This window comes from Pongo pygmaeus, chromosome 8 (assembly GCF_028885625.2).
Source record: "Pongo pygmaeus isolate AG05252 chromosome 8, NHGRI_mPonPyg2-v2.0_pri, whole genome shotgun sequence".
In the NCBI taxonomy this organism is placed as follows: Eukaryota; Metazoa; Chordata; class Mammalia; order Primates; family Hominidae; genus Pongo; species Pongo pygmaeus.
The window spans coordinates 131,077,135-131,103,112 of NC_072381.2; the positions used below are offsets into that span (position 1 = coordinate 131,077,135).

The window sequence follows — 25,978 nt, forward strand, 5'->3', positions numbered from 1 at the left end:
ACCACTGCACTCCAGCCTGGAAACAGAGTGAGACTCCATCTCAAAATAAATAAATAAATAAATAAAATACCAAACTTAGCTGGGCATCATGGCCAGCACCTGTAATCCCAGCTACTCGGAAGGCTGAGGCAGGAGAATCACTTGAACCTCGGAGGTGGAGGTTGCAGTGAGCCAAGATCATGCCATTGCACTCCAGCCTAGGCAACAAGAGTGAAACTCTGTCTCAAAAAAAAAAAAAAAAAATTCCTCGGCTTTTGCTGTATCCCAAAGGTTTGCATATGTAGAGTTTCCATTTTCATTTGTTTTAAGAATTTTTTAAATTTTTATCTTTTTAAAATTTGTTTAATTTTATTTTAAGTTCCGGGATACAAGTGCAGGACAGGCAGGCTTGTTACATAGGTAAACGTGTGCCATGGTGGTTTGCTGCACCTATCAACCCACCACCTAGGTATTAAGCCCCACATGCATTAGCTATTTTTCCTGATGCTCTCCCTCCCATGCCCCCCATAACAGGCCCCAGTGTGTGTTGTTTCCTTCCCTGTGTCCGTGTGTTCTCATTGTTCAGCTCCCACTTATAAGTGAGAACGTGGTAGTGTTCGGTTTTCTGTTCCTGTCTTAGTTTGCTGAAGATAATGGCCTCCAGCTCCATCCAGGTTCCTGCAAAGGACATGATCTCATTTCTTTTTATGGCTGCATAATATTCTGTGGTGTACGTGTACATTTTCTTTATCCAGTCTATCATTGATGGACGTTTGGGTTGACTCCATGTCCTTGCTATTGTGAATAGTGCTGCAAGAATATACGCATGAATGTATCTTTATAATAGAATGATTTCTATTCCTTTGGGTATATACCCAGTAACAGTATTGCTGGATCAAATGGTATTTCTGGTTCTAGGTCTTTGAGGAATCACCCACTGTCTTCCACAATGGTTGAACTAATTTACATTCCCACCAACAGTGTAAAAGCATTCCTATTTCTCCATAGCATCACTAGCATCTGTTGTTGCTTGACTTTTCAATAATTGCCATTCTGACTGGCATCAGATGATATCTCATTGTGGTTTTGATTTGCATTTCTCTAATGATCAGTGATGCTGAGCTTTTTTTCATATGTTTGTTGATCACATAAATGTCTTCTTTTGAGAAGTATCTGTTCATGTCCTTTGCCCATTTTTTAATGGGGTTTTTTCCTTTAGATTTGTTTAAGTTCCTTGCAGATTCTGATTATTAGACCTTTATCAGATGGATAGATTGCAAAAAATTTCTCTCATTCTGTAGGTTGCCTGTTCATTCTGATGATAGTTTATTTTGCTGTGCAGAAGCTCTTTAGTTTAATTAGATACCATTTGTCAATTTTTGCTTTTGTTGCAATTGCTTTTGACATTTTAATCATGTAATATTTCTTTGCCCTTTCCTATGTCCTGAAGGGTATTGCTTAGATTTTCTTCTAGGGTTTTTATAGTTTTGGGGTTTACATTTCAGTCTTTAATCTGTCTTGAGTTAATTGTTGCATAAGGAATGGGTCCAGTTTTAATTTTCTGCATATTACTAGCCAGTTCTCCCAGCACCATTTATTAAATAGGGAATCCTTTTCCCATTGCTTGTTTTTTTCAAGTTTGTTGAAGATCAGATGGTTGTAGATGTGCAGTCTTATTTCTGAGTTATTTTGTTCCATTGGTCTATGTGTCTGTTTTTGTACTAGTATCATGCTGTTTTGGTTACTCTAGCCTTGTAGTATAGTTTGAAGTCGGGTAGCATGATGCCTCCAGTTTTGTTCTGAGATTATGGGGTTTTCTAGATATGGGATCATGTCATCTGCAGACAGACAGTTTGACTTCCTCTTTTCCTATTTGAATACACTTTATTTCTTTCTCTTGCCTGATTGTCCTGTCCAGAACTTCCAAATACTATGTTGAATAGGAATGGTGAGAGGGGTCATCCTGTGCTGGTTTTCAAGGGGAATGCTTCCAGCTTTTACTCATCCAGTATGACATTCACTGTGGGTTTGTCATAAATGGCTCTTATAATTTTGAGGTATGTTCCATCAGTACCTAGTTTATTGAGTTTTCCCTTCATGTTTGAAGGGATGTTGAATTTTATTAAAGGTCTTTTCTTTGTCTATTGAGATAATCATGTGGTTTTTGTCTTTAGTTCTGTTCATGTGATGAATTACATTTATTGATTTGCATACATTGAACCAGCCTTGCATCCTGGGGATGAAGCTGACTTGATCATGGTGGATAAGCTTTTTGATGTGCTGCTGGATTCAGTTTGCCAGTATTTTATTGAGCATTTTTGCATCAATGTTCATCTTGGATATTGGCTTTAAGTTTTCTTTTTTTATTGTATCTCTGCCAGGTTTTGGTATCAGAATGATGCTGGCCTCATAAAATGAGTTAGGAAGAAGTACCTCCTTTTCAATTGTTTGGAATAGTTTCAGGAGAAATGATACCAGCTCTTTTTTGTACCTCTGGTAGAATTCAGCTGTAAATCCATCTGGTCCTGAGCTTTGTTTGGTTGGTAGGCTATTAATTGCTGCCTCAATTTCAGAACTGTTATTGGTCTATTCAGGGATTCAACTTCTTCCTGATTTAGTGTTGGGAGAGTGCATGTGTCCGGGAATTTATCCATTTCTTCTAGATTTTCTAGTTTATTTGCATAGAGGTGTTTATAATATTCTCTGATGGTTGGTTATATTTCTGTGGGGTCAGTGGTTACATCCCCTTTATCATTTTTCATTGTGTCTATTTGATTCTTCTCTCTTTTCTGCTTTATTAGTCTAGCTAGTGGTCTATTTTACTATTTTTTTCAAAAAAACCACCTCCTGGATTCATTGATTTTTTGGAAACGTTTTTTGTATCTCTCTCTCTTTCAGTTTCGCTCTGATCTTGGTTATTTCTTGTCTTCTGCTAGCTTTGGGGTTCATTTGCTCTTAGTTCTCTAGTTATTTTAGTTGTGATGTCAGTGTGTCAATTTGAGATCTTTCTAGCTTTTTGATGTGGGCATTTGGTGCTATAAATTTCCTTCTTAACACTGCTGTAGCTGTGTCCCAGAGATTCTGGTACATTGTCTCTTTGTTCTCATTGATTTCAAAGAACTACTTGATTTCTGCCTTAATTTCATTATTTTTCCAGGAGTCATTCAAGAGCAGATTGTTCAAATTCCATGTAGTCGTGTGGTTTTGAGTGAGTTTCTTAATCTTGAGTTATAATTTGACTGCACTGTGGTCTAAGAGACAGTTTGTTATTATTTCAATTCTTTTGCATTTGCCGAGGAGTGTTTTACTTCCCATTATGTGATCAGTTTTAGAGTAAATGCCATGTGGCACCAAGAAGAATGTATATTCTGTTGTTTTTGGGTGGAGACTTCTGTAGGTATCTATCAGTTCCCCTTGATCCAGAGCTGAGTTTGAGTCTTCAATATTCTTGTTAATTTTCTGTCTCAATGATCTAATATTGACAGTGGGGTGTTAAAGTCTCCCACTATTATTGTGTGGGAGTCTAAGTCTCTTTGTAGGTCTCTAAGAACTTGTTTTATGAATCTGAGTGCTCCTGTATTGGGTGCATATATATTTAGGATAGTTAGCTCTTCTTGTTGAATTGATCCCTTTACCATTATTTAATGCCCTTCTCTGTCTTTTCTGATCTTTGTTGGTTTAAAGTGTGTTTTGTCCAGAAACTAGGATCACAACCCCTGTTTTTTTCTGATTGCCATTTTTTTGGTAAATTTTCCTTCATCTCTTTATTTTGAGGCTATGTGTGTCTTTGCACGTGAGATGGGTCTCTTGAATACAGCACACCAATGGGTCTTGACTCTTTATCCAGCTGTCCATTCTGTGTCTTTTAATTGAGGCATTTAGCCCATTTACATTTAAGGTTAATGTTGTCTATGCATATGATCCTGTCATCATGATGTTAGCTGTTTATTTTTGCAGACTTGTTGATGTAGTTGCTTCATAGTGTCATTGGTCTTTGTACTTCAGTGGCTGGTAATGGTTTTTCCTTTCTATATTTAGTGCTTCCTTCAGGAGCTCTTGCAAGGTAGGCCTGGTGGTGGCAAATTCCCTCAGCATTTGCTTGTCTGAAAAGGATTTTATTTTTCCTTCACTTATGAAGCTTAGTTTAGCCAGATATGAAATTCTGAGTTGGAAATTTTTTGCTTTAAGAATGTTGAGGCTGGGCACACTGGCTTATGCCCATAATCCCAGCACTTTGGAAGGCCAAGGTGTGCTGATCACTTAAGGTCAGGAGTTCAAGACCAGCCTGGTCAACATGGTGAAACCCCGTCTGTACTATAAATACAAAATTAGCTGGGTGTGGTGTCAGGTGCCTGTAATCCCAGCTACTCACGAGGCTGAGGCGGGAGAATCAATGGAACCCAGGAGGTGGAGGTGGCAGTGAGCCAAGATCATACTATTGCACTCCAGCCTGGGCAACAAGAGAGAGACTCTCTCTCAAAAAAAAAAAAAAAAAAAAAAGTTGAATATTGACCCCCAGTCTCTTCTGGCTTGTAGGGTTTCGCTGAAAGGTCTGCTCTTAGTCTGATGGGCTTCCATTTGTAAGTGGCCTGGCCTTTTTTTCTGGCTGACCTTAACATTTTTTCCTTCATTTCCAAGTTGGAGAATCTGATGATTATGTGTCTTGGGGTTGATCTTGTGGAATATCTCACTGGGGCTCTCTGGGTTTCCTGAATTTGAATGTTGACCTGTCTTTTTAGATTGGGGAAGTTCTGGATGATATCCTGAAGTACATTTTCCAACTTGGTTCTGTTCTCTCTGTCTCTTTCTGGTACCCCAATCAGTCATAGGTTTGGTCTTATTACATAATCCCATATTTCTCAGAGGTTTTGTTCATTCCTTTTCATTCATTTTTCTCTATTCTTGTCTGCCTTTCTTATTTCAGCAAGACAGTCTTCAAGCTCTGAAATTCTTTCCTCTTCTTGATCTATTTAGTTATTGATACTTGTGGTTGCATTGTGACGTTTTCATGTTGAGTTTTTCAGCTCCATCAGATCATTTATGTTCCTGTCTAAACTGGTTATTCTGGTTAACAGCTCCTGTTATGTTTTATCATGGTTCTTAGCTTCTTTGCATTGAGTTAGAACATGCTCCTTTAGCTCAGTGAAGTTTGTTATTAGTCACCTTCAGAAGCCTACTTCTATGAATTCATCCATCTCAGTTTCTGCCCAGTTCTGTGCCCTTGCTGGAAAGGTGTTGCAATCATTTAGAGGAGAAAAGGCACTCTGACTTTTTGAGTTTTCAGCATTTTTTCATTAATTCTTTCTCATTTTTGTGAGTTTTTCTAGCTTCAATCTTTGAGGCTGCTGACCTCTGGATGGAATTTTTATGGGGACTTTTTTGTTGATGCTATTGTTGTTGTTGCATTCTGTTTGTCTTTCCTTTAACAGTCAGGCCCATCTTCCATAGGACTGCTGCAGTTTGCCGGGGGCCCATTCCAGACCCTATTCTCCTGGGTCCCTCCAGCACCTGGAATTATCACCAGTGGAGGCTGCAGAACAGCAAGGGTGGCAGCCTGCTCCTTAGTTTGGGATCTCTGTCCCGGATGGGCACTGACCTGATACCAGCAGGAACACTCCTGTGTAACTTGACTGAGGGGTCTCACCCAGTCAGGAGGCATGGGAACCAGGGCCCTGCTTAACAAAGCACTCTGGCTGCCCCTTGGCAAAGGGGGTGCTTTGAGCTGGGGGAATCTCCACTCATCCAGATTGCCCAGATTCCTTAGAGCCAGCAGGGGAGAAGACTAAATCTGCTGATCCAGGGAGACCATAGCCACCCCTCCCCCCAGGGGCTCAGTCCCAGGGAGATAAGAGTTCTGTCCCTAAACCCCTGGCTGGAGTTGCTGAAATTCATGCAGGGAGGCCTCATCCAGTGAAGAGGGATGGACCAGAGTCCAGCTTGAATAGGCAGTCTGGCCACGATCTGCCACAGCTGCTATGCTGTGCTGTGGGAAATTCCTCCTGGGTCCAAATGGTCCAGTCTCTCCAGCACCAGCAGGGTAAAAATGGCAGACTGGAGCTACAGCAATGGTGGCCACCCCTCCCCCTGGGAGCACAGTTGTCTTAGCAGGCAGCCACAGTGATGACAGCTGCCCCTCTCCTGGGGAGTTCAGTTGTCTTAGGAAGCAGGCACCCACGGTGATGATGGCCACCCCTCCCCCAGGAACTCGGTAGTCTTAGGCAGTCCCCACCAAGTGGCTGCTGAGAATCTGCACAGCTCTGTGCTTGGGACCTAAGGCCCTGGTGGCGTGGGCTCATGAGGGGGATCTCCTGATCCATGGGTTGCACAGATCTATGAATAAAGCATGGTTTCCTGGGCAGGGCAAGATGATCACTCACCACCCTTCTTGGCTGGGGGTGGGACCTCCACCCCATGTGGCTCCCAGGTGAGCCAACACACCACCCTACTTTTCCTCACTCTCTGTGGGTCATGCCAACCACCTAGTCAGTCTCTGACAGAATCAGGATACCTCAGTTGCCAGGGCAGGATTCACTCACCATTTTCATTCTTCTCAGTGGGAACCTCCAACCACAGCTGTTTCTAGTTGGCCATCTTGGCCCCTCCCCGCTAATTTTATCCTAATTTCTTCATTGACCCAGTGGTCATTCAGGAGCATGTTGTTTAATTCCTATGTATCTGCATAGTTTCCAAAGTTCCTCCTGGTATTGATTTCTAGTTTTATTCTACTGTGGAATGAGAATATATGTAATGATTTTAATTTTTTTAAACTGTTGAGACTTGTTTTGTGGCCTGACGTATGGTCTATCCTGGAGAATATTCCATATGCTGATGAAAAGAATGTATATTCTCCAGTTGTTTGATAGAATGAACTGTAAATGTCTGTTGGGTCCATTTGGCCTAAAGTTCAGTTTAAATCCAGTGTTTCTTGGTTGACTTACTGTCTAGATTGTCTGTCAAATGCTGGGAGTAGGGAATTGAAGACCTCCACTATTATTGCATTGCAGTCCATTTCTTTGGATCTAATAATATTTGCCTTATGAATCTGGGTGCTCCAGTGTTGGATAGCCATATATTTAGAAGTGTTATATCTTCTTGCTGGATTGATCCATTTATCATTATATAATGACCTTCTTTGTATTTTTTTTACTGTTCTTGACTTACAGACTGTTTTATGTAAGTACAGCTACTGTTGTGCACTTTTGTTTTCCATTTGCATGGAATATCTTTTTATCATGACTTTATTTTCAGTCTATCTATATGTCTTTACTGGTAAAGTGAGTTTCTTGTAAGCAGCATATAGTTGGATCTTTTTTTTTTTTTTTAATTCCATTCAGCCAGCCATTCTATATCTTTTAAACGGATAATTTAATGTTTCTGTTCAAAGTTATTATTGATATGTGAGGCTTTGTTCCTATCATGTTATTAAATTGTTTTCTTGTTGTTTACATCTTCTTTCTTCCTTTCTTTTTACCTTACTGCTTGTCATTGTGATTCAGTGGATTTCTGTAGTGGTACAATTTGAATCCTTTCTCTTCCTCCTTTGTGTGATTGTTCTACGAGTGAGTTTTATACTTTTGTATGTTTTCATGATGGTAAATATTGTCCTTTCACTTCCAGGGATCCCTTGAGTATTTCTCAAAAGGTCAATCTAGTGGTAAAAAAGTCCTTCCCTCAGCATTTGCTTGTCTGGGAAAGACTGTATTTCTCCTTCAGTTGTAAAGCAAAGAACTTTGCTAGAAATAGCATTCTTGACTGGCAGTTTTTTCTTTCAGCATTTTGAATATACCATCCCATTGTCTTATGACCTGTAAAGTTTCTGCTGAGAAACCTAATGTTAGTCTGATGGAGTTTCCTTTATTGATGACTAATGCTTTTCCCTTGCTTTTTTTAAAAAATGTGTTCTTTATCTTTGACTTTAGATAGTCTGACTGTAACATCTCATGGAGAAGACCTTTTTGTATTGTATCTGCCTCGGGACTGTTGAGTTTCTTGTACCAGAATGTCTAAATATCTTTCTGGACTTGGGAAGTTTTTATCTGTTATTGTGTTAAATAGGTTTTCTAATCTTTTCTTTGTCTCTTTTCTCTGGAGGATCCTGATAACTTAAATGTTTGATCACTTTATGTTATCCAAAATGTAACAAAGAGTTTGCTCATACTTTTCAATTCTTTTTTATTTATTTTTGTCTGACTGGATTATTTCAAAAGACCTGTCTTCAAGTTCTGAGATTCTTCTTCCTGATCAAGTCTATTGTTGAAACTTTCAAATGTATTTTGTATTTCCTTCCATGAGTTCTTCAATTTCAGAATTTCTATTTTGTTCTTTTCTTTTCTAAATATCTATCTCCTTGGCAAATTTCTCATTCATATCCTGAATTATTTTTCTGATTTCTTTGTATTATTTTTCAGAATTCTCTTGTATCTCGCTGAGCTTCTTTAAAATGAATTTTTTTTTCCTTTTTTATTTTGAGACATAGTCTCACTCTATTGCCTAGGCTGAAGTGCAGTGGTGTGATCTTGGCTCACTGCAACCTCCGCCACCCAGACTCAATTGATCCTCCTGCCTCAGCCTCCCGAGTAGCTGGGATTACAGGCATGCACCATCATGCCCAGCTAATTTTTGTATTGTTAGTAGAGATGGGGTTTCGCCATGTTGGCCAGGCTGGTCTTGAACTCCTGACCTCAAATAATCTGCCCACCTCGGCCTCCCAAAGTGCTGGGATTACAGGCATAAGCCACTGCACCCAGCCCCTAAAATGAATATTTTCAATTCTTTATCTGGGATTTGGGAAATTTCTTTTTGATCAAGATCTATTGCTGGTGAATTATTTTGTCTCTTGGAAGTGTATTTCCTTGCTTTTTCATGTTTATTCTGTCCTTACATTGCTATCTGCACATCTGGTGTAACAGTCTCTTCTTCCTATTTTTAAATTTACTTTTATAAGGGAGGACATTTTCCTGAAGATGTTTCTATGGTGTCAATTGGATAGAGTACTTTGGCTTTGATTCTGCATACATGTAGTCATGCAGGCTCTATATGATTTCTTTGTCTGTAACCACAATTAGTGGTACCTGTGATTTCCTCAGTGGATTAGGGTGTGGTTAACAGTAGAGGCTGTGATGAAGTTGTGCTGGGGACTGAGATGCCAGGTAGGTCAGTCTTCAGGCCCCGTTGGTGGCAGCAGTTGGCTGAGCATGTCTATCTTTGTGCCTCAGAGTGGTATAAGCTGGCACCTGTTTTGGCAGTTCCTGGTGGGCCAATTCTTGGGCCTCCAGGTGGCTTGCTTTGATACCAGTAGTGGCAGCAGTGAACCAGGCAGGTGGGTGGGTTCTCAGGCCCCTAGGCAGCTGGTGTGGCATGGGTGATGGCAGTAGCAGTGGCAGGATGATTTTCTGGGTCCTGAGTGGTGTGCATTGATGTTGGCAGTGGTTGTGATGGGCTGGGCAGGCCAGTCTCTAGAACAGCAGGTGGTGCTTGCACATGGGAGCCAGCTGAGATGGTAGTGGCCAGGAGTTTAGGCCCAATCTGGGTTCCCTGGGAGGAGTGTACTCAAGGTGGTAGATGGGTTGGGCAAGCTTAAGAACGTGAGGCTATGTGTTCTGTCATGGAAGAGGAGCCAAAGCCAGGCTGGGTGGGCTTGCGCTCAGGCCCCCAAAATATGACAGCAGGCACCAGCCATCATGAGCAGGAGCAGGCCCCAGGTGGAGTGCTTGGCTGAGAGGTGGTAGCAGCTGTGCTGAGGCCCTGTCACTGGAGGGAGGGGTTGTCTTTGGTGGCCACAGTCTGGGCTGGTGCATGGGGAACACACATCCCTCTCATGCTCCAGTCCTGCCAGGGTTTGCCCTCCAACCTTGGCAGCAGTAGCCCATGTCTAGCTCGCCCCCCTTGGCTCTGGCTACAGGAGCACCCCCCCAAGCTGACAACTTAGTTCCAGTGTCAATTTGTGCCTCACTCACATCCCAGTCTCCTGGCAGTGCTCACTTCCCAGCACCAGCAGCTGCAGCTGCAGCCCGTGCCTCAGTTGCTTCTTAGCCTCAACTGTGGAAGTGCTCTCAGCTCACTCCTCAGTCCCAGTAGCAACAGCCCAAGTTTCCATAATGCCTCAGTCCAGATGCTGCTGGGACCCAGGACAGCGTGCAGTCTGCCAAAAGCTAGGTTTGAAAATGGCATCTTGCTATAGCAGCCTGGGTCTCAGAAAGGAACCCAGCATGACCTTCCTCCCTAGAGGAGTTCCATCCCACAGTCTCCAGGAGACTCTGTTAGTTTCAGGGATGGAAGGGTCGAGAAGTTCTCCATGGCCAGAGTTACACATTTCTACAGTGGGCATGTGGGCTGCCGGAAGTCTCTCACTTACCCACTTACCCTTTCCCCATGTTGGGAAGTCACTCCTGGCTCCCAGCCGATCCCGGCCAGGCAGGCTGCCTTTTTCCCTTCTCTTTCCCCACGTACGGTGTTTCCTGTCACTTCTCTGTTGAATTCCAGCGTTCTCTCTTGGATAACATATTTGAAGTGTGACTGCCTGTACACTATTTTGGTTCTTCTAAGTGGGGGAGGCGGGCATGCAATGCTTCTAGTCAGCCACCTTGATGCCCCTCCCCTGCCTTATTATTTTACGGTAGCTTTTGGTTGCTTTCTTCTCTGCTTCCTGTCACACCCCCCAACCCCAGATAACAATATTAACAACCAAGCACTCATATGATCACATACAAACACCTATGCCTATGAGAAGACTTACACTGCTTTAAAAAATCAGATTATATCATACATACTGCTTTGCACCTTGCTTTCCTCTCCTAACAATATATTCTAGAAATGTGTTCAAAGTCAACCTATATCTTTCTCATTCATTCTATCTTCTATTTTTAAAATATTTTCCAAAGAAATATTATTAGAGGTAAATATAAATAATACAAAGGGTCTTCGGGCTCTGAACCTTTTCCTTCACTCTTCCTCCAGTCTGACTGAGTCAACACTTCCCTCTCGGAAGCTGTGGAAAGTCAGGCTGGGGGTTGGGGGGAGGCTGTTCTAACATCAAGAATGATGTCTCTCACCAGTTAAATGACAACTGACTTGGGTTCATTTGTATTCAGCAAGTCTGTAGACTAAATCACTGTAAAAAAATGGCTCTAGCATTTTAATTTCACTCTTTTAAAATATATATTTAATGGCTATAACATGATAGCTGTGAAATAAACCCTTCTGTTAGATATTGTAACCGTGATATACAGCTTTTTAACTAGTTGGCGGTGAAATTTTTGCTGCGTTCAATCACTCAATGACTAAAATATTAAATAGGAAGGGGCAAGTGCGTGGAAAAAGTCTTTCCTACCTGGCAATAGCTAGATTACAACCAGTAAGGTCAACTGCAAAATGACTGTCACCTCTAACGTGGCAATTACGGTCCTCCCAAATGGGCTGCTGCTGACTCAAAGCCAACAATTTCTTTAATTTTTCCCTCCTCGTCTACAAGTTACTTTGGGGAACTTCATGATCAGCACTATTCTTTTTATGCTCTTAGGTGCTGACAGCAGAAAGGATTTTTGCCAAAGGCTCAAGCCAAGCTTTGGGGAACAGTGCCTTTCTCCCTAAAACCCAGGGACTGGGCTACGTTTCTGGGGTCTTGATAGAAGGATAAAATAAAATTTCTTCCTATGAAATGTTGATTCTCACTTTCCCCCTTACTACGGAATTCAGGTTCTTCATTCAGATCAGCCATGTGGTTGATTAAAAAAAAACACCTCCTCAGACTCCCTTGCGGCTGAATTGGCCATGTGACACAGTGAGATGGAAGCAGAGGTCTAGGGAGCAGGCTCCAGGGAAGGCAGGAAAGTATTGTTTTCCTGATAAAAAGGGGCAGACTTAGGTGACAGGTGCTTTCCATCTTTTTGTCCTTTGACCTTCGTCTTATTTTCCTGCCTGAGTTGTGGACTCACTGTTTGGAGCTGGAGTCATCCCACACTAAGGATGGTAAAACAGAACGCTGAAAAAGGAGCTGCTGATGACTCCCTTGAGCAGCTGTACTAGCCTGGGATGGCCAATTTCTAGGTTTCATTGTTACTTAAGAAATATAAATCCCTATTTGGTTAAGACACTGTAGTCACTTTAGTCAGCCTTTTATAAAATTCAGGCTAACAATTGTAACTGATACATAGGTAATAGCTAGAGCGAAAGCTACTTAGTCTCAGCAACTTACATTTTTCTCTTCATGGGAACTTAGCTTTATGGAGCTGACATTAGTTCCCATTTTACTTTGGCTGCCAGGGAACTCAGAGTCAAATGTGGTGCCCAAATATCTACCATATAATCCTAGAAATATACCTAATATTATATCTATGTTGTATGTGTTCTCAGACTCAGCCTCTTCTCTTTCTAAAGTATTTATAAAACTGGTTATAACTTTCTATTTGATTTATACTGTATTATTTTATTGTGTACATTTTCCATGCTTTAAATTTTTGTGGAATGAAACAAGGTATACATTTGTGTGTATACACATATATGTACACATATATACAAAGTGTATATATGTTAAGTGGTTTCTATGTGCTCACTCGTTGTACTGAGCACTTGTTAATGAGTCATGAATCCCCCACCATGGTCTTCTACCCTTGGTACATTATGCTCCCATTTTACAGACAAAGAAACTGAGACTTAGAAAGACTAAGCTGCTTAGCCCAGGTTGTATCCAAGTGGGTAAATCAGTTTTTTAAAGCCTTCAGACCCAAATTTGCTGAAGTGTTTTCTGTTTTTCTTTGGAACAAATTAAAATTTTAACAATTTTTTACCTATTGCTACCCTAAAAGAAGTCGACGTCAGGTTTTTCTCTGATTATGTTTCTCATTGCGGGTCTACTGCTGTGATTTCCCCCTAACACTCTTTTTGTGAATGAATTGTAGAAATTAGAAATGGGAAAGGCTTGTCAGCCATGAAATATACATGTTTAAGAGCAAAGGAGAGAAGTGCTTGGCCGACAAGGCTAAGACCTCACACTTAGGAGTGACCCAAATGTTTCTTGAAGATGGTAGAAGAGTGACAAATCCCACAGGCTCTGTAAGTGACATCAGAAGAGCAAGGGCTGGGGGAGAGCATGAAGCTGGAAAGGGAAAGTTTTCAAGTGATGAAGATGAGTAAATGATGCATTGCTGGACTCTTCTCATTTCATAGGCTGGAGGGGCTAAAGGAATTGGATTGGGAGCCAACAAGAATTTGTTTAGAGGTTTCTAGTACAATATAATTACTTCAACAAACATGTATTGAGTGCCTCCTATGCTCCAGATCCTGTTCTAGGCACTGGGGATACATCAGTGAATAAAATAGACAAAAATCCCAGCTCCATGGAGCTTATATTCTAGCAACGGGAGAAAAATAACATAGATAAGAGAATAAGTTCTGTTGCATGTTAGAAAATAGACGTTAAGGAAGAAAGAAAAAGTAGAGCAGGAATGACTGCTTAGTAGACATTCACAAGGTTCCAATGTGCTGAGCATTTTACATGCATTATTTCATTCGATCTTCGCAAGAGTGTTAGGGGATTCCTGTTTCACACATGAAGAAACTGAGGTTGAGTAAAGTGAAGTGATTTGTCAAAGGTCATGCTTCAGTAATAGCAGAAGCAGGATCGGAACTCCTCAGACCATTGACCACGCCCACGTGGCATGAGAAAGGCACCAGGGGCCACCATCTTCCTTACCCATCTCCCATCCTTGTCTGAAGGTGGGTTGAAGCGTTGCCCTTTGGTCATTCTCTCCAGGAAGCTGAATGTGGCTGAGATTGGCTCCCTCACCTCTCCATAAGCTCTACACGTCTGGGAAGCTGCTTCCTAAACTTCATAAGCTCTACATGTCTGGGAAGCTGCTCCTCCTCCTTGTTCCTGATCTTTACTTCTCAGCCTCTTCCAGGAGGGGAAGGTGCGGGTGCCCATTGTTGTCATGGAATGGGAACTCACCCATCACAATGGGCGAAGGAGTCTTCTAAGCCCTCTGAGGATTCTTGCCACTGGTTCCTTGCAGCTGTGACTCCCCGGGGTAAGAGGTAAAGAGCCACCAGGTCCCAGCTGAGGAAGCCCTGTGGTCAGCTCAGACAGGTGAGGACAAGATGATTTGGGGGTAATGGCAAACATTTTGTACCCTCTCAATTTTTGAACCAATAATGTTTGAGTTGCATGTCCCCCTGGCAACCGTATGTTCCAACCTGTTAGTTTGCAGAGAAGTAAGTTGAGTCCCAGACTGGAGGTGACCTTGTCTGCATCAGTGGCACTGCTGCACCCAGGACCCACGCTGCCTACCATCTCCTTCTGTGGCAGCCTCTGTGTCTCAGCTCAGACCCAACCTCAGGACTCACTCACAGCCACTCTTACCTGCCTGGCACAGCATTGAGACCATGAGGAGGTAACACTCATGAATAATTATTATATGCCAAGTGCTGTGCTAAACTAAACATTCACCTGTTTTTATTTTTTCTCCATGACAACCTTCAACATTTACAAATAGGAAACAAGGGACAGACAGCAATGGATGGGATGCCACAAGTCCCAGCAAGGTCATGGGCCAGCTCCAGAGCTCATGAGCCTTGCCAAGGGCCACCTGGCCTCCCCAGGGCTGCAAAGGCTGCTCGTGAAATCTGGCATTTCTCTCAGGGCCTGGACACACACGTCCTGCCTCCCTTCTACTCAGTAAGGTGTTTTCTGCTTTTCTTTCTCCTTTTTCAAATATTGTGTCTTGCCAATTCTCTTGGCTATTCCATGTGAGTATGAGAGTAAACACGTACAGGACAACCTGTCCAGCTACTCTCTCACCCAGAAACTGTGTCCTCCACCCTTTCCTCCCCCAGTCACCCCCCTGGGTTTTCCAATGAGTGTTGCTGTAGTAGTGATACAGGACCTTATCCACTGCCAGCACTGAAGGGCCAGAGGTGGCCCTTAGATGTGACACCAGAGATGCATAGGTCCTCTTGCACTGTGATGCCAACAGCCACATGATAAGGAGAGGAGGAAAAGGTGGTGGGCCGCCTCTTTTGGTGTTGCAGAGCTGCTGCACCAGGCAATCCTCTTGTGTGTGTAGTAAACCCTTCCAGGATTTCTGCTACCTGCCGACAAACCCAGTGCAACAGACACTGTTTTTCACCTTTACCAGGCATTGCCCACTGCTCTCCAAAGCCCAGGTGTAAAGAAATACTCCCAGCAGCAGCAGTGCAAGGGGGTTCTGTCGTCTCACAGCCTTGCCAAGACGCACTATATTGATTACGATCAGATTTGACTGGGACAGGAAACCCGAACTAACACGGGCTTAAACACGATAGACATTTATTCTCTCTGCGTAGTGAAGTCCAGAGGGAAGTAGTCCAGGCTCGATATGGCGGCTCTGCTGTTCAGGATTCTCAGAGATGAGGCTCCCTCCCACCTACCACCACTCACCAGCTCCAGGGTGCAGCTGTCATCTCGTGGCCCCAGATGGCATCTGCGTTCCAGGCAGCAGAATGCAGAAAGGGAAGCAGAGGGGAAAGGGCGTGTCCCCATGGATCATATTGGGCCAACCCCAGTTGGCTCAGCTGCTTCCTCCTAAGGAAGGTTCCTGGCAGCTGCCATACAACACTTCCTCTCGTGGGCCAGGACTTCAACCACATGGTCAGGCCTCACTGTAAAGGGGGCTGCAAAGTAGGCATTATCCTGGTGGGATGACTGCCCAGCCGAAAGTTTAATCACCATGGAAAAGACAGAGAAGCAAAATCAAGGGACAGCCTGAAGGTTCTGCCACCCCAGTGGGTGTTCTCTTATCTTTAATTTGATTATTTAATTCCCCAAATTCTAACAAGAATAAGCCTAACTTCATTCCAATTAGCCTGGCCAGGGCAGGGGGAGGGGTGCAGAAGACGATGCATAGTGCTGTCTACTTCTCAGCATTGTGCTCACATAGCACCTTATAAATACTCTGCAAACTCTAACGTACTTTGCAAAACTAAGGAAGAACACATGAAAGGCACTTCAATGTTTACTAAGTACTTTTATATTCATTGTTTTATATAACTTTCACGACAACCCTAAGACATGAGCTGGTTATCTTTCTTTTGTGTGTACCCCTCTCCCAGTCATTGTCCATCCATTCCCTGTTCTGCAGCCTGGAGTCTAAGCTGTAAAGGCTGTATCCCCTATTCCCCTATGCTTTGGCTCTTTTTGCTTTTGAATTTATTATTATTATTATTTTTTGAGACAGAGTTTCACTCTTGATGCCCAGGCTGGAGTGCAATGACACGGTCTCAGCTCACTGCAACCTCCGCCTCCTGGGTTCAAGCGATTCTCCTGCCTCAGCCTCCCAAGTGGCTGGGATTAGAGGCACCAACCACCTCACCCGGCTAATTTTTGTATTTTTAGTAGAGACACGGTTTCACCATGTTGGCCAGGGTGGTCTCGAACTCCTGACCTCAGATGATGCGCCCCCACCTTGGCCTCCCAAAGTGCTGGGATTATAGGCGTGAGCCACCGTGCCCAGCCCATGCTTTGTCTCTGGTTGGATTCATCCCATAGGAAATAGCAGTGGGAGTCAGAAGGGCAGAAGGAGATAGACAGCGGTGTGCTCATAAATGGTTCACAACCAGCTCTCCAGAGGAAAAGCAGCCTGATTTGTAGTGGCATCTGCCAATTTCCATGCATAAATACCTCCACCATGGTGGATTTCAAGCTACTGACATCACTGAACATGGAATTGGGAAGAGATGTACATAACACATTCTGATACATCACAGGTTCAAAGTACTGGCCCCCCAGGCTCTATCCCTACCAGGCCAGAATTTGGAAGGGGCCGTGTTTGTCTACTTATGTCCATAGCTCCTGCCGGGCAGCCCCTTCCCCACAGCCACAGTCCTCCCCATGCACAGTGCCCTCTCCCTACCCACTTTGGTCCAGGGATAGACAGGCTGGTCCCAGGAAGCTGCACCATTCCTTGTCAGTTCCTGTAACCCTGCCCACATCTCTGAGAGGAGACCCTTCATTACAGTCTCTTCTCTCACTGGTTTCACTGCAGGGATGCGGACTGAAGCTGAAGCAGGTGTTAGTAATTGTCGTACCTACAGACGAGGAAACTGAGTCTCCATGAAGTGAAGTGACTCACCCACAGTCACACAGCTAATATATGGCAGAGCCCACAGCAGAACCCAGACATACTAAGGCCAAGTTCAATGCCAGCATAAAACAGGTTTTGTTTTAATGCACTTGCTTGATGCTGTTAAATTATTGAGCAGTGATTTTATAAGAGGATTCCTTTTAATTCCCTTTCCTTAACCTGCACAAAACAGAGCCTGCTGAAATGCCTAGCGCTTCAACAAGGTGAACTCTTGTAGGCCAGGGGCCAAATGACGGACATCATGTGCCACCAACACCACACAGATGAAGGTGGTCGGCCAGGGCAGAGTTCTGGTTCTCCTGCACCCTAAGATGAAAGCTAAAGTCAGAAAGGAGGGAGGAAGACAACGACGACATTTAAAACCTAAAAACAGTGGCCATTTCCAACTCAGTATTTCACACGCATTCACTTTGTCTCCACCGATGGAGCAGAAAATCCCTTAGAACTGAAACTTCATTTTCAAATATATTTCGCGTCTCCTCTGTATGTAGTCTTATGCTCTGTTAAACAAGGTATATGACCACTGGTTAACGTATGTTCCAATTTTCTCCTTTTGAATGATTGTTTAAAATTCTAACAAATTTGTCCAAGAAAATCAAAACTGAATAAAGAAACCTGGCCAGAAAAAATGAAATTCTACTTCTCTTCAGCTAGGATTTCTCAGCCACAGGTTGGAGTAGGGATGCTCATGGAGGCTGTTATTTTCAGAGGTTTAAATTACTGGGCTGTACTTTGTGACCCACCATTCTGAAACAAGTCCTGTAGCACTAAGGGTACTCAGACCACCAGGGCCGAGAACGCCCGAGGGTCAAGTTGGGTCCTGCCTCAAGCCTTTGCACATGCTCGCACGTAGTGGTCCAAAACTGCCAGCTAGGGACTGTCTGCAAAGACAACACTGAGCCAATCACTCTTTCAACAAATATCACTGCACATTTGCCATGTGTCACAGCACTAAGGCAATCACCAAAAATCAGTTCTTTATAAATAGCAAATCACGAATTTAGCAATACATCCAATGACCAGTACTCAAAACTATTGATTAACCAAAAATTATTTTCACTGGACTACCTATAGCATTTACAGCAAATTGTTTTGTCCGGTGTATTTTTTGACATGACAGTTTTCGTGTACTTTGAATTTTAAGTCTTTTTTCTTAAAGACGGTGCAGGGTAAATGCGCCTATGTCTTCCATGCATTTCCAGGGCAGCGTGCCACTCCTCGTTTTCATGATTTGCTGTCTTTTGCAGGAGAGAAAGTGGTAGAATTAGGGAGACTTTGCAGGAATGTTCTCACATGTGTGTCTGCACATGCCTACCCACAAGTCCACCCACAAACGCTCAGCTGCCACCTATGCAGGCATGTTACAGTCTGTCGGTCTAACAAATGAAAGATTCATTTTCATGTTTACATCTGCAAATCCTGGACAATTAAACATGCATATGAGGAAGGCCAATCCATTTATATGTAAAATGTTGACCATCTAAGAAATACTCAGGTATCTTAACTATAAAGCACATTATGGGCTCACCTTGTAAGGGTGAATCTGGATCCTTTCTGCAAATAACAACCAAATTGAAGTGACTCAGCTGCATTTGTTTATTATGGTATGTGATTCATATGGTACTAGTAGAAATTGTCGTGAATATACAGCACATTTGTATGCTGCCATCTTGAAAAGTATTCAGGCATCTATAACATAAAGCACATTTTTTGTTACCCTATGTTGCAAACTATGTGGAAAATCAACTGTATCTCTCTCACTCATACTCAAGGGAACAATTCCTGGATCAAGACAAGAAAGACAAAACCAACTGAAAGATAAGAAGGATAAGTTGGCCTACTAGAACCTTTTCTTTCTTTTTTTTTTTTGAGATGGAGTTTCACTCTTGTTGCCCAGGCTGGAGTGCAATGGCACGATCTCAGCTTATTGCAACCTCTGCCTCCCAGGTACAAGTGATTCTCCTATCTCAGCCTCCCAAGTAGCTCAGATTACAGGCATGCACCACCACGCCTGGCTATTTTTTATTTTTTTTTTTTTTTTATTTTTAGTAGAGACGGGGTTTCACCATGTTAGTCAGGCTGGTTTCAAACCCCTGACCTCAGGTGATCCACCCGCCTCAGCCTCCCAAAGTGCTGGGATTACAGGCATGTGCCACCAGGCCCGGTTAGAACATCTGTTAAATTGAAAGGTAGAAACTAACTGTAATATTTACAAAACGTCTTGACTCTGCTGATGCTCATGACACCCCAAATTCAAATTTCACAAGACATTGTCATTGTAATGACTGAATTTTTGACATCCTTGCCAAAACAAGAATTGCTATAAACTGTCCAAATCATTTCTAGAAAAGCTTTTGGTTAAGTGATAACTTGGAGAATTGGTCACCCAAAGAAGTGCTGTGACCTAGGAAATTGTACTGGATACAGTGACAGGCACAGTAAATACAGTCACTGACCTCATGAAGCTGAGGTAAGGGAAATAGACATTATTGCACAAATAATTGGTATGACTGTGAGAGGTCCAGGGTGCTCCAGGAGCCTGTGACAGTGAATGAATGTGAAAGATGATGAAGAAATGAAGAATGACGTCAGCAAACCAAGGAAGATGGAGAGTGTCCCAGGCAGATGGACTGACTGCTGCAGCCCTGACGTTGGGAGGAGCTTGGCTCACTCAAGAACCCAAGAGGAGGCTGGGCGTGGTGGCTCACACCTGTAATCCCAGCACTTTGGGAGGCAAGGCGGGCAGATCACGAGGTCAGGAGATCAAGACCCTCCTGGCCAACATGTTGAAACCCTGTCTCTACTAAAAATACCAAAATCAGCTGGGCCTGGTGGCGGGCACCTGTAATCCCAGCTACTTGGGGGGCTGAGGCAGGAGAATCGCTTGAACCCAGGAGGCGGAGGTTGCAGTGAGCCGAGATCACACCACTGCACTCCAGCCTGGGGACAGAGCTAGACTCCATCTCAAAAAAAAAAAACAAAAAAAAAACCCCAAGAGGAGGCTGGAGGGGGGCTTTGATGCCACCGAGAAGGGCATGGGTGAGAGCCAGGCTGGAGGAAGGACCAGGGAGGCAGATTATTCAGGCAGCCCGAGAAATGTGGACAGGCACCTTGCCCTCTGTGACCTGGACCAACTGACAATGTCAGTAGGAGGCAGAGATGCAGGGGATGAGCGACAACAACAACAAAATCAGTTGGGAGCTTTGGCCTTTTGAAAAAAAGCACCTTAGAAATAAGACTCACACTAAAATATAGCAGGTGTGTTGAGCATATTTGTTCTTTCTCTAAATTCTGAGAAAGGTGGAAATATTTAGTTGGATTTCTGTTTCTCCATTTGTTGGGAGTTTTATTCCTATTTCCACTTCTATGTTTCAATGTTTGTTGAGGTTTACATGAAGACTTTATGCTATTGTTTTCACCCCCTGGAAAGACAGCTGCTTTTGTCCTCTCGCAGTTTGAACGGGCTAGTCCTCCGAAAACACAGACTAAAAGACAGCAGTAATTACATGTGTGGTTCAAAATGAAGAGCACTAAAATGGAAAATGCCAGCCTCTAGAATCGTCAAGCAAAATGGCAAAATGAATATCTATTTTTCAGCTGAAGAGAAAATGAACAGTGTCTTAGAACATGACAGAAAGTTGATCTCTACCCCACACAGGGACAGAATTAGGGCAGGCAGGGTTCCTAAACGAAGAAGAGATCTGCAGGCCTTTTAAAAACCTCTCTTATCCTCTTATTTTGTACTGTAAAACATAATGGAGATTTCATCAACTTGGCAGGAAATCGCAAGCTCATAAAAGAGCCTTGTTACAAAGATAATAAGAAGACAAAGTCATAAAAGGCAGACTTGGGCTGAGTGCTGGCTTTAGGCTTCACTTTCTCCAACTCTACAGGGATCTAGGGTTCATCAACTCAGTTAATCGTGTGGATGGCCACCAATACAATGTGTCCTTTCTTGATCTTGCTCTTTGTTCACATTCCAGGGCATTTTTGCCAATGGGGTGTGCCTTGGAAAGGCGAACGGGAAATGTACACCACATTGAGCCTTACCATGTTGCCTTCTGCACGCTCAGCTGAGTAAATGACACCGTAACGGAGAGCCGATAGGGCTGCCATCAAAGCCCGTCTAGACACTTCCCTTCACTCCAGGGATGACTGGCTGGTTCTTTGTGGCCATCAGCCTCCCCTCTGGCTTCAGTGCATCTTGTCACCAAAACATCAGCTGTCTTTTTCTTTTCCTACCCCTCTCATGTTTGCTTTGGCTGTAAGGTAAGGGAACCCTCCTGCAAGGACCTCCCTGTTCCAGTTGTGGACCTGGGACTAGCAGCATTAATATCACCTGGGAATCTATTAGAAATGCAGGATCTCAGGCCCCAACCAGACCTACTAAATCACAATCTGTGCTTTAACAAGATCCTCCAGGTGATTCATGCACTCATTAAAGTTTGAGAAGCGTCTCCTTACAGAATCAGGAGACGCACCTGGGCTGTGTCTAGGTCAATACCACCTCACTTCTTCTAAGGGAAGGACAACGGATTGCCAGTGGCCCCTTGGGCACATTTGACCTCACACCTGCAGGTAAGCACTGAAGCCTTTTCTCAACCTGCTACCTTTAATTGGACAGCGGTTACTGTACTGCTCAACTTTTAAAGATTCAGAAGCCAAAGTCAGGGACCAAAAGAGTGAGTTTGCATTGTGTTTACCTAGAAGGTTTTCCCTCAGGAGCTCAAAACCTTTCTAGACTGTACCATACCCACCTTCCTGTGTGCCTGATATGCAAGTAGGGAGGTGGATAATGTTTTCCCCTGGAGGATCCTGAGACACACGCTGTTTCTTTGCAGAGTTACATAAACATGTTGCAGTGTGGCTGTCTTAATGTTTAATTTAGATTGCTGCCCCATTGATTCAACTGTAGTTCAGGCACATGAGAGTAAACCAAATTCATGGTTTTGCCATGCCACGGTCCAGTCGTTTTGACTGTACAAGAACGACCACATAAGAGCTGTGCGCCTAATTAAGCACTTAGTCAATAACCCACTCCCTCTGGACTGAGTCATTTGCTTTATCCATTGCGGAAACGAGATCAAGCTGGGCAGTGAATGTGGGTAATTCATGCAGGAAGAACGCATTTAAGGTGAGGGTGGATTGATTGGAATTAGTTATTTCAGACAGCAGAGCGAGAGAGACTGAGAGAGAGAGACTGTGTGTGCATGTACGTGTGCATTCCCTCCCCAGGTGATTCCAATATTCCTTTACAAACAGCAAGGCAAGGTCAAGTCCAGCCTCCAGGCATGCAAGTACATGTGGGGACTATTTAGTGCCAGCATCCCAATGCTGATGCCACCGTGCTGGGCCCAGAGATTTGGGGACAGAGTCTGTCATTGGTATGCACACAGCTCACTACTGTATGATTTTTTTAAGTAATTTGATGCGTCTAATTGTTCTGCAGTGAGATAAGAACATTCCATTTTATCTGAAGTCACAAGACAGCTTATTGACCGCACTGTCTTACTGGTACGGCACATAATAGCATTGTTAAGGGAAATGTCAGCGAAGTCACTGAAGGGTGGAAAAACATGAAATCAAATTTCTCACATGACAATAGCCCAAATATTCACTGGGCTCTTTCTTCCACCGAATGTGGCTGAGGCTTCTTTTCAGGCTGATTTGTTTCGCCACGGTACAGTGTCCATCCAGCCAACCCAACCAGCAGCCACACATTTTAGCAAGTCCTCCATGCTTCCTCCTCCCAGGAAGAGGTCTGCACACTCTTCCCTATGCTTTACCAGTCTCTTTGCAGAGAATTCGTTTTCATAACATCCCGAGCGTCCTAAGACTTCATGTGTATTCTTTCATCAGCCATCTGCTAGGGGAGATGCATCCATAAGACATCTTCCTTCACTGGCATAATTAAAAGAGATTCTCTCCCTTCGAATGTTGTGTTACATTTATATTCAAAGTTATTTTGCTCTCTCTCTGCCCTTGCCCTCATGGAATTGTGGGAATTCAAGTTAATAGGCTTTTAATGGTTCTGTGATAACTGTGATTATAAACTGTGAATCAGATCAGGCGGAGCATCCAAGTTCAGCTGCATCTCACGCAAAAAGACACCACCATTGCTTTTGATCCTCAGTGGAGATTTGGTTTTCAATGTTCAGACACCACCATCCTTGGGAAAAAAAAAAAAGAAGAAGAAAGGTACCTCATTTGCTTTGCAATTGCTTTGATAACAATTTTAAAGCTTTTAACTACACATTCTCCTTTTGATATGTTAGTGGTATTTAGAAACACATCCTGTTGCTAAAAATTAAATTTCAAAGTCTACGATTGTATTTCCTGCTTCCTTTTTGAGGGGAAGATGCTGGGTTTATTTAAAACACATGCAACATGTTGGACACACACACACACACACACACGCACACACACACACACTGCCTTCAACCTTTCACCGCCAAATATTTAGAAATAAATTTTTACTGTGTTCTCTGAACATATAATTACTGCTTTGAGGCTAGTTAATGAAAATATACTTTTCTTTGAATCATGTTGGCTTTACTAAATGAGTCTGTCCTTGTGAGTCCACAGATGAATCGATTGTGAGCCTCCTTAAAAAAAGAGGCATTCTGATCATTGTTGCCAGATGTCTCAAGAAAGCCTGCCAGGCTGGGGCTAGAAACGCAGCCTTAAAATAGTAGGCACGTAATTGTACCATCAGCCAATTAGGGCCCTGAGAGCAAATTAGCACTCACTCCCATTGGCCAGAATAGCTATGACTTTTGTGTGGCCGGCCCAGGGACATTCCGGCAAGCATCTTCTACTTTGGCCAGTTGTTGCTGGCATCTGAAAAGGCCACAATAAATGACTGGCCCTCAATTTTAAAAAGCTGCTTTGCTGAAACACCTCAGCTCACTTCCCGGGAAAATCCTTATGGCCATTTCTAGAGACCAAGCCATTGTCTAGACAAATTAACCTGTGCAGTTGGAATACGTAGTTCTGAATGGCAGGGCCTTTGCTAACACTGGCCTTTGGAGAGAAGGTCTTGCTCTCACATAGGGAAGTTCTTACCTACAGGCCCTCCTTCAGGGATTGTCCAGTAGAAAACCCACGAGATCGAAAGCTGAGTAATTGAGTGACAGACGCACTGCCTTCTTGAATAAGCACTGTCTCAAATTGGAGATTGCATTCACCCCAATGTAAAGAGACATTTGAATGAGAAGCAGTGGGAAGGAATAGACCCTGAAAGACCAGTTCATCTGTAAAGAACAAATTGCCACTGTAGCAGGAAGTCTCACCTACAGAGGTTGGCTCTCACTTTAGGCACTGTTCACTGGAGCTGCCAGGCCTGGCATTAGGACAAAGAATTAAGAAATTGCTATTGGCAGCAAAAAGTAATTGGGTAGCAATGGCTCCCAAAAAGCCTTACAAATATCCATATTTTATTATGATCCAGCAATTCTACTCCTGAGAATTTACCCCAAGAAAATACCCAACTATTTGCACAAAGATTTATCCCTAAATATGCTCATTACAGCATTTGTTAGGGAAAAAAATTGAAACAATTGATAGTAGTCCTCCCCTTATCTGAGGGAGAGATGCTCCAAGACCCCAGTGGATGCCTAAAACCGCGCATAGTACAGATGATGCCAACATAGAATGATTCTACTTGTGAGTTTTCAACTTTTCAGTGGTGCAAAAGTGATACCCAGACAGTAAGCTCCTGGACTTACGATGGTGTTCAACCTAAGATATGTTAAATTTACAAGAAGTTTATCTAGATGTAACCCCATTGTAAGTTGAGGAACATCTGTTTATACTACTTTCTTTTCTATACATACATACTATACATTCTATACATACATATGATAAAGTTTAACTTATAAATTAGACACAGATATAAAAACAACTAATAATAAAATGGAATAACTATAACAATATACCATAGTAAAAATTACATGAATGTGTTTTTTCTCTCTCCCTCTGTCAAAATACTGTAATATTTTTGGACCACAATTGACCTTGAGTAACTAAAACTGCAGAATTAAAAAGAAAAGTAAATACATAAATAGAATAATCCTTTTTGTAAATATATATCCACATATTATGGGAAAACTGCAGATTACACAAATATTTAGAATTATTTGTTTCTTTTTTCTTCAGTGAGTGTTTCCAGATTTCCATAAGGAATATATTTGTATTGTGGTCAGAAACAAAATTTGACGATTTCTTTTAAAAGAAGGTATGGCAAACCAAGTAATGTATGATCAATGTCTTGCAGCAATTCAAGACCCAGACAATTGGAAGGATGTAGAAATTAAGCTACAAAACACAGAGAACTAGTGATGGTCTGCAAAGAATAGAGACAACCAGACTGGCTTACGGTTAAATCATAAATTTGCATGCGTTCCAAAAAAGTGTTCTACCGGCAATCCTCCAAATTGTATCAGGTGCTTAAAATACCACAGTGCATAATAGGTGATCCCTATTCAAGGGTTCAAATCCTGACTGAGGAATGCATCCACATTGCCACAGAAGCACTGTCATTCCACCCTGTGGCATGCAGAGAAGCTCTCCTGTCAGCTCCTATGGAATCCACTTTAATAAGCCTTGCATTATGGAATGTGAAATCATAGAAAGCTTAAAGAATGCTGAGACATGGTGCTTGGCCTCACCCCAGACTCTTAAGAGGGAAGCCTTACAGTCAAACAATGAGTAATAATAAAGCTCCAAGTTCCAGTAAAATTCCTGATAAGATCTTTAAGCAGGAAGGCCATGACCAGCTAAAGTGTCTTTATGGGTTCCTCTAAACACAGTCGTGAAATTTTCAAAGCTTCCACCCTCAGGAATCAGACTCAAAAGAAATAAATTGTGTGTGTGTGTGTGTGTGT

General features: G+C 42.9%; 1 protein-coding gene and 1 long non-coding RNA gene across 3 annotated transcripts in view; one reads left to right on the forward strand and one right to left on the reverse strand.

Moving 5' to 3' along the window:
• Positions 1-13,915, reverse strand: part of TEX36 (testis expressed 36) — a 103,082-nt gene extending 89,167 nt beyond the window's left edge. The window contains exon 1 of one of the 2 annotated variants that reach the window (XM_054435526.1): positions 13,670-13,894. In XM_054435526.1, the coding sequence (XP_054291501.1) occupies positions 13,670-13,720 (51 nt within the window). In that variant the 5' untranslated portion in view covers positions 13,721-13,894. Of the gene's footprint in view, positions 1-13,669 lie in introns of both variants that reach the window. The other variant, XM_054435524.2, reaches the window with a different exon arrangement.
• On the forward strand, positions 13,868-17,717 carry LOC129006615 (uncharacterized). The gene is made up of 3 exons (XR_008492035.2): positions 13,868-14,062; positions 16,995-17,165; positions 17,266-17,717. It is a non-coding gene; the product is annotated as an uncharacterized LOC129006615 (long non-coding RNA).
• Positions 17,718-25,978: the final 8,261 nt, after the last annotated feature.